This window comes from Condylura cristata, unplaced genomic scaffold, assembly GCF_000260355.1.
Source record: "Condylura cristata isolate star-nosed mole 26May11 unplaced genomic scaffold, ConCri1.0 scaffold00011, whole genome shotgun sequence".
Taxonomy (NCBI): domain Eukaryota; kingdom Metazoa; phylum Chordata; class Mammalia; order Eulipotyphla; family Talpidae; genus Condylura; species Condylura cristata.
Genome location: NW_004567112.1, coordinates 28024374 through 28033405, shown reverse-complemented (window position 1 = coordinate 28033405; position 9032 = coordinate 28024374). Strand labels below are relative to the sequence as shown.

General features: G+C 56.6%; 1 protein-coding gene across 1 annotated transcript in view; it reads left to right on the top strand.

Moving 5' to 3' along the window:
* Nucleotides 1-4295: 4295 nt before the first annotated feature.
* LDB3 (LIM domain binding 3) overlaps nucleotides 4296-9032 on the top strand; it is a 54365-nt gene continuing 49628 nt past the window's right edge. Inside the window, exon 1 of the mRNA XM_004681053.2 lies at nucleotides 4296-4445. Within this exon, the coding sequence (XP_004681110.1) occupies nucleotides 4353-4445 (93 nt within the window). The 5' untranslated portion in view covers nucleotides 4296-4352. The remainder of the gene's footprint in view (nucleotides 4446-9032) is intronic.

The window sequence follows — 9032 nt, the reverse complement described above, 5'->3', positions numbered from 1 at the left end:
CCAAGCGTGGGTGGTATGTACCTCTCTGTGTGATTAAAGACTGGACATAGCTGAGAGTATGGTGATGCCTGCAAGCCGTGTGTGCTCGCAGCGAGTGCCCTGAGATTAGCATGTCACCCAGAACACTCGTGGCTATTAAAAGAAGGCCAGCTGTCAGCCCAAGTGCCTGTGGAACGGAATGTTGACGGTGACTAGAGAAGGCCATATTCTGGAACGCTGGAAATGCCGTGTGTACAGGCCTTGAGGCTGCCCTTCCCCATCCTGCCTCTCTGCTCACACCCACGTTCTTTGGCCTGCCTGGCCAGCTCCTGGGCTCTCTTGGGTTCCCCAGCTAGCCCAGTTCCACAGGACTTTCCTGCCTGTCTTCCCCAAACAGAGCCCCTGTATGTCCATGAGAATGGGGACCCCAGCTTGCTCCTCCAGTTATGAAGCTCCTTTTCCAACCTCTTCCCAAGCGTTCCCAACCCAGGGAGCACTGCTCCCCTAATCCTCCAGTCCCAGGGAGGATTCGCTCATCGCCTTGAGACCAGGCACTGGGCAACAACACAGAGGCCAAGATGCACCCTAGTGAGAGATGGGGTTGGGGGAGATGATGAATGGCCCTGTGCCTTCTGTGGGGAGACTTTTGGGTGGGGCAATTGCCAGGCAATGAGAAGCAGCATGTCAGCAGTCACCTAATTACAGCTTGCAGTGTGCAGGGTGCTGGAAGCAGAGTTAACTTCCCAAGAGCTCCCCAGGGTGGGTGGAGGTGATTGCCAGGCAGGATGGAGAGGGAGTGGTTCCAGTGGTCCAGGCTGAGGAAACATCCATGCTGGCACCATGGGGGACAGGAGAACCTGGCTGTCCCAGCAGAGAAGGTCTTCCTGCAACCCAGGAGCAGCCAATGGCACCTGAGAGCTGGCAGTGGGGGCAGAAGGAAAGAGGTCAGTGGTGGTAGGAGTGGTGGGGAAACCACTCAGGTGCTGGCCTCAGGGGTCTTCAGTATGGTTCTGGGGAAACAGGGAGCCCTGAAAAGTTTGAGTGCAGGCACTGAGGTGGGCTTGGTCAGCTTGCAAGTAGCCAGGCCCCTCTGCTGTGGCTGGGGAAGGACAGGCTGTATGGCATGAACCAGCAGGGAAAGGCAGTGCCCAAGGACAGGCCAGGAGTGAGGCACTCAAGGAGCCAAGAAAGAGCAGACACCAGGGCTGACGCACGTAGGAGAGGAAGGAAGTAAAGAAATGGACAGTGGGAGTGAGGGCAAGCTCAACTGGACTCCTGGACATCCCAGGGAGATGTCCTGCAGGGAGCTAGAGACATTGTCTGCTCTATGCTCTGGGTCACATGGCCTGCAGTCTCAGAGGAGACCCATGCCCAGCCCAGGACACCCCTAGCCCTTCCAAGCAACCCCCTTCGCCTCTCCGACACCCTGAATGCAGGGGTCATGGCTCCCAGTGGGACACTCTTAGGACTAAGCAGGTGTGTGCTGTTTGTTTTCAGAACAAGACTCTTCTCCCCAGCCTGGACCCCGGAATGTAGGGCTCGGCTCCCACTGGCTGTCCCTTTCTTCAAAGACACATCCTGCCCTCTCACTTCTCCTGTGCACACAGACCATGAGCCTGCGGACTTTGGCAGTGGCCTGTCACCCACACCGCGCCGGATTCACAGCCTCATATCACAGAACTCCCGCCTTCCAAAGTAGTCTGCACCCACTTCTCATCAGCCTGCAGCAGCCTTCACCCAGGTTCGGGCTGAAGAATGGGGGCCCAGGCCCTCTCTGTCAATGCTCTATGCCGTGATTGTCCAGGCAGAACAATGGTGATGGCTCTGTGGGACACCCTGGCTATTTATGAGCTGCCTCTGACCCTGGCTGGCTGGACACGTCACTGGCACGGGGAGGCCAACACTGTCTCTGCCACAGCTGCCGTTGAAACTGAGCACAGAGCTTCATATGTCGGAAACGATTCCCCTCTTCTGGCTTCTCCCCCCAGAATGCCATTTCCACTGAGAGCCACACTTGTGCACACTGTCACATGAGGACATGTTCTTCCCATGCACATTTTTGCATGCACACCAAGCACACTTGTGCACACACATTGTTCCTGTGGTTTGTTTCAGGTCGGTGGGCTAAGTCCAGCCAGGATGATGTGGCTCTGACACAGGTAGAGGGAAATAAAATGCAGAGGTCGCCTCTGACAAGCAGGGCTCCATCTACTGGTGCTGTGACAGGATGCCCTCAGCAGCCTCTCTGTCTCCCCTTCCTCTGTCCCCCACCTTGTGGCTCTCTGGAAGCCTCCATCCCAAGCTGCAGGACGTGGAGTCGGGGAGGGACAAGGGCCGGCTTCAGCCCCTCCCATTCCTCAATGAGCTGCTGTTATCAGGAATGGACCCCCACCCAGTCTGTGGGGCCCAGCTGCTCTCTGGCTGGCTTTGGCTCTCCCAGGGGACACCATGGGAGGAGGCGGGCCTTTCCCTTTAAGAGCATCCTTCCTACCACCCCTCCCAGTCCCCAGAGGCAACACAAGGCGGGTGCCCAAGGCGAGAAGAGCCTGCTGCTCCAGGTACAGCCTAACCCAGGTTCTGCAGCGCCTTCCTTCCCCCATCCTAGGTATGCTCTGCTGCTGAGACCTCCCAGCCTGGCAGCACAGACCCCTTTAAGAAAGGGATGGATGGGATGGGGTGTGGGAGAGGGTCAGGGTGCTGGCCATGAGCTGCCAGTTTTCTGGGGAGGTTAGGGCAGGAGGACAGGTGTGGGCTGCATGACACAGGGCAGAGGAGGTGGTGAAGCGAGGAAAAGAGCACAATGACTCTTTCCACTTTTGTTTTTTGTGATCTTGGACTATTTACCTGTGATGTGTGACTCCGTCTGCCATCACTGTATATGCCAGGTCCAGGACGTGAGGCAGGGTACTGACAGTCAGGAAAGTACAGGCACCATGGCCTGCACCGAATCTGAGGGCCAGTCCAGCCCGGAGTGCCCTGGAGGGTGAGAGAGCACATACCCTGTCATTTTTCCAGGCCTCAATTTCCCCATTGGAAGCCAGGGTGGACTTTGATCTATCTCTAGACCACAAGGAGCCAGAGATCGCTTCTGTCCAGTGATCCATCTGGCAAGAGACCCAAGGGGCCCACCCACTCACCCAGAACACACTGTCTCTGGGTCACAGGTTTTCCACAGGTTTCCCCTTCCTGCTTATTCTGGCCCTGAGTCCCAGCAGCTGAGCAAATGGCATCTCCTCCCTCCTCTCTGTCCCTGCCATTCCGGCACAAAGGGCATGGGGGCCTGGCGTGCAACCCTGGCAGCTGGAGTTTTCCCTGCTGCTGTCAAGTTTTCCAGAACACAAATGAGACAGGAGAGCCAGGAATAACCACCAGGCCCCAGAGGGTCTGGAAGGTGCAGGCCTCCCTGACTGACTTTCAGATCTTGTGCCAAGGGGTGGAGAAGCATCTGCCTTCTCCCCAGTTGGGGTCCTGGTGTTAGGGGGTTCCTGAGACCACTGGGAGCCTGCTATCTCACATGAGTCCCATCCAAATGAGTCCAGGTTCCAGCGTGGTCTGAGTCTACTTCCTGTGTGATCCTGGAGAAGTCACTTAACTTCTCTGAGTCTTAGTTCCTGCCACCAAAGTGGCAACCTCTTAGGATCTGATGGGACAATGGTGCGAAGGACCTGGAGCCAAACTTGGCTATGCCCAGTTATGATCATTTTTATGTTCGGACAGCCCTGGGCCCATGCCAGTCTCTGAGCTGAAGCTCTGTCCAGACCAGCTGGAGGCTTAGCTCAGTCCTAGGGATCACCAGTGTCTTACTTTGGAGGAGGCACATCCAGGGGACACAGGAAAGAAAAGATCCAAATCACAAAATCCTTGCCCAAAGGGGCCCCACTATGGTCTTCTGGAAAAAGGGGTGGGTACAGCTGGCAGGAAGAGTGTGTGCCTTGGTGCTCCAGAGGGTAGTGGGAGCAAGGAAGGATGAGCAGGAGACCATTATTACTAACCAACCCAGTCCCCTTCGTGCCCCTTAGAAGGGGGTGCTGAATGCCGAACACCCCTCCCCAGGGGCTATATTAGCTGCGTGAGTCACTGTGGACCGGTCCACCGGTCGGGAGGCCTCAGCGGGCGGGCACAGTATAGGGTTACAGTCCATTTATGGGCGCAGCAGAGGGCAGATATCAGTGTCGATGGCATTCGTTCTCAGCTATTCTTAGGAGCCTCTCAGAAGCTCCACAGAGCCTGACCGGGCAGCCAGGGACGGAGCAGGCAAGGCTGGGGTCAGGGACGAGCTGAGATACGGGCTGGGGAGACAGGGTGCGTGTGTGAGGACCCTCTCACTCCACTCTTCTCCCTCGCCCACAGAGGCCGCAGCTGTCAGCACCAGCATGTCTTACAGCGTTACCCTGACCGGGCCTGGACCCTGGGGCTTCCGCCTACAGGGGGGCAAGGACTTCAACATGCCGCTCACGATCTCCCGGGTGAGTGCCTGCTACCCGCAGTCTGGCATCCGTGGGGACAGGGCACGGTAAGAGGAGGAAGTATGCATTTGTCTGCCTGTCCTCTGAGGCTCTTGGAAAGCAGCGTGTGCCCATTCCCGTTCCGGGGCTGCAGCTAGATCCCAGGGGACACTGCCAGCCACAGGCCCCTGGTCTCGACCACAGCTGTGCCACCTGAGCAGGTCAATGAAATGTTGTGGATGAGCAGTGGTGTTTTGAGAAGGTATTGTGGAGTTTTGAGGGCCAGCAGGCAGGTGAACAAAGAGTACAGTGTTTTCTTAAGTCCTTCCCCAGCAGGGTGGGCTCTGGGTGCCCCTAGCCTGGAGCATCCCTCTGGGAATGGGCCGCTACTGTGGGAACGAACACTGCACACATGTGGATGGGCCAGCGGAAAGCTAGACCGAGGCCCTCAGCCGCCTTGCTGATGGGGCTTGAGGCCAAGCTGGGCTGGGCTGGCTACTGAGCTCCAGCACCTTCTTCATCCCAGACCCGAGACAGCAGCCTCCTCCTCCTCCCCTCAACCTCTGGGGCCGGCCAGTTACCACTAGCTGGCCCCATGGGGTTGGATCTTTTCCTGCTCCAGCGCTTGCCCTTCACCAGGAGCTGCTTCCCTGCCTGTGTGCTTCTTGCTTGCCCTGCTGCCTGGGGCAATGGCTCTTGTTCCCTACAGCGTCTGTAATCAGGGACAGCAATACCTGGTGGGGATGCCACAGAACCCTGAGGATTGTCTGGGTAGCTCGGTTATCTTGCTGGAGACACCAAAGCCCAGAGAGGTGAGGGGCCAGGTCAGGTCTAGAGGGAGCTCTCTCTCTCTGATAAGGGCCTTTGTTTTGACCACTGCTGTGTCCTCAGCACCTAGAGAAGTCGCAGAGCATCACAAGTGCTCAGGCAACATTTGTCAAGTACAAGTCCAGCCGGGTCTCACCCAAGGCTCAGGGTGGTCCAGGAAGTGTGTAAGGGCAGACACAAGGCCTGCCTGGTGCCATAAGCCTGAAACTGAGCCCCCAGCAGTGCTGGTGTGGGCACAGGGGGCAGGCTGAGGCTGCACACTGTCTCTGGAGGGTGATGGATGAGCAGGGAGTCTGGTTGTTGCCCACCTGTTCTCCAGGGCATCAGGGCCTTGCCTTGAGTTGGAGGTTGGAGGTGGGGGTAGAGAAGCACTGAGGTGGGCACAAAGGGAAGGCCTGAAAGGTGCTTGGCACGGGGCACAGGGAGACAGTGCTTCTGCTGGAGTAGTCTTGGCTGTGGATCCTAATGTGAGCACTTGTGGGAACCACAGAAAAGCTAAGCCCTAAAAAAGCTAAACCACTTGGGGTGGTTTGGAGGCCTCATATTAGCCACACTACACTCCTCCAGGAGCCTACATTTCTCCAGGAGCCTACACTCCTTCAGGGCAGGTGCCAGCCTGGCTCCGTTCCAGCGAAAAGGCCCGGCCTCCTATCCTTCTACTGGAGATCTGAATTATTCTTACCCAAGTCTCCACTGCTCCAGACCTACTGCCCTGGAGACCACAGGATCTGCTCCTGGGACACCCAGAGCCTTGCATGCCCTGCCTGATGATATGGTGACAGTGGGTATTTACACCCCATTGGACACCACACTCCCAGGACCTTAGACAGCTCCCACCCCAGGATCCCAAGTCTCCTCCCTGTACAAAGGTGGGGATACCACCTACACTCTCAGGGGTGTCAGGCCTCATACCTCTGAAACTGAGCCCAGCTCTCCCCCAGTCCCACCATCCTCAAGGACTCCTGCTGGTGCTCTCTGTTCCCTCCCTGTGGGTGGAAATTGGCCTCCTGGCTTAGTGGCACTCAGGATAGCCAATTACCTCACCCAGGGTCTATGTACCACCTGGCTCCAGCCAGCATGGGGCTTAAGTTGCAGCCCAAAGACCTTCAGCTTAAAGGAAGAATGTCCTCACGGCCATGGGGGGGTGTATTGGGATGTGCTGGAGCCAATGACTGGGAGTGACTTAAAAATAGAACCCACAGCTCAGGCAGGGTAATAGGTGTTGGGCATAATGGCTTCCTTCAGGGACATGCCCCAAATCGCCAAGACCAAGGAGCAAGTCGGACCGGGCCCTGGGGCCTCTCTTAATGAAGTCCGCTGGTGGGTTGCTGATACCCTGGGCTCGTGTGTCCCAGTCTCAGTCAGGCCGGCCCCATGGACTCATGGCCTTGTCATCTCACCAGGGCTGTGGTACTTCCTGCTGAGGCTCTGAGGTCCTTATGTACCAGGAACTTCCCCCCCAAGGGGATGCAGAGCCAAAGCTCTCTGGAGGAACCCTATTCCCACCTCCATTCATGAGTGGGATCTCCTGCTAGATCAAGGGACTTTCCAAGCTCTGGCCTGAAACTTTTCTTTTCACATTTTAAAAGGACAGGTTTACCAGGAAAAGGGGAAATAGAGAGGCATCTGCATAGTCACGGGGGGGGGGGGCAGAAGAGCTATGGTCTGAACCCATACGCAAGGGTCTAGTGGCATATTGTGGTGGGGGGGTCAGCAAAGGTGGGGCCTGCTCATTCTAGCAGAGGCTGGCACCTTTGCCCACCCCCTTCACCATCTTCACCATGCACTGCAAGGCTAAGGTGGTCAGCCAGGCAGAGCTGGAATTACTGTCTCACTTCAGAGCCTGTAAACTGAGGCTCCCCTTTGCACAGGAATTCCTGTGTCCTTTGTAACCCCTAACTCCCATGCCTGGCCCCTCACCTTCCTGGCTAAAGGCTAGTAGGAAAAAATATGGGTCCTGTACTCTGTCACTGAAGGTACAGGCTAGGGCCTCTCCTGTAAGAAGGCCAGCTCCGTACTCACCCTGCCCTGCCCACACTCCCACAGGCCCCACAGCATCCACGTTGGGATAGAAGTAGAGCCTCAAGGCTCCCTTCAGTGAGCTTTAGCCTGAGGGCACATGGAGAATGGGGTTCAGGAGGGTGGAGGGGAAATGCCGTTATTTATCCTGGACAGGTGCAGCAGGGCCGGCAATATGATCTGCCTCTCACAGCCGCCCAACCCCAGCCGGTTCTCCAGGAAGTGGGGGAAGGACAGGAGCCATGCCAAAGGCTCAGTCCCTACCCCTGCCAAGGCAACTAAGCTTTGCTTTAGGTTAGGGTCTGGGCCTTGCCACTGGGTCCCTCCTTGGTGAAGCCCTGGGCTTTTGGGAAGAGGTGTGGGTGTGCTCTTTTTTGGCCCTGCTACTCATAGCTGTGTCGCCTTGAATGTCAGTTTACTAGCTCTGTTTTCTCACCTCTACATGGAGACCATGTCTCCATGAAAGCACCTGTGAGAATGTTTTCTAATATGCACTTGTGAAAATACTTTACATCTGCTGTTCTGGCTGGTTGGTCTTGAATCTGGCAGGGTGGTGGGGCGGAGACTGGGAGGTGGGAGGTCTGTCACTGCCCCAAGGCCTCCATCCCTTTGGGCCTCACCTCCCACCCCCACTCCCCAGAAGCCTACCTCGGGGCGGCAGCTCAAATGCCTCTGTCCTTTTGCTGTTTTTGGCTCCAGTTTGACTCAGACTGTCCTAGCTCCGGTGGGGATGGAGATGCAGAGGACAAAGGGTCCCCAGGGGGGGAAGGGGAGCAGGCCAAGACTATTCTGGGGTAGCTGTGCTGGCGATTCCTGGAATTTTGAGACCTCTGGAGCATGTCGTGCTGCTTCTTGGGCAGCGCCTAGCAGTGCTGACAGGTCTTGCTGTTTATAGCCTCGCTGAAGGTCAGGTAAAGCTCTGAGGGCTCCCTTGGGGCCCTCCCCGAAATCAGGAGATAATCAGAGGGAAGCTACTTAGGGGGAATGCATTCTTCCAAGTGCCCTTGCCCCCACTCCACCTACCTCATACTCGGACACACAGAGCTGTCTCTGGTCTCATGAGGACGCTGAAGGGAGTGAGCGTGAGGCCGACTAGATCTTCGTGGAAGAACCCTTTGGGGTCCTGTGTCAAGACACAGGGCAAGGACGACTTCATGGGCAGGCTCCCAGGCTAAAGGCATTGTGGGACAGCAGTAAGTGTGAGGAGGCAGGGTCCTGTGATAGGGACAGCAGGACACTGTTGGGCCTCCGCCAGCCTAGGAGATGTCACCCCAGCTCTCTGAATCTTCTTCGTTCTCTACATGGTTCCCTCTCACCCAGGGGCTGTTCATGATGGCAAAAGTCCCCTCCCCAAACCCTTCCACTCCCAAACAGCCTCTCCATCCCTTTGGGGCCCAGTGAGAGTGAAATGCCCATAGGAACATTTCTATTAGCACCATCTGGAACACAAACAGAACAGCAGTCCTGAACAAAAGGAGGAGGAAGGCAGAAGGTGGAGAAGAGACTCAGAAGGCTGGGGAGGGAAGTGGTCAGCTAGAGAGGGGACTGGGGCCCCCTGGCTTTGGGCACTGGGTGGTGGGACTCAAGGTCAGAGAGCTGAGTGTAGGGCCAGGGCCTGCTGGTCACTCTTGAGGAGGTCTGAAGGTGAAATATTGACAGGAGCCAAGTGGAGTAGTTAGGATAGGCAGGGAGGAAGCCTTTTGGTTTTTAGGCTTTATTTTTATTTTGTAGAGCAGTTTTAGGTTCTCAGTAAAACTGAAT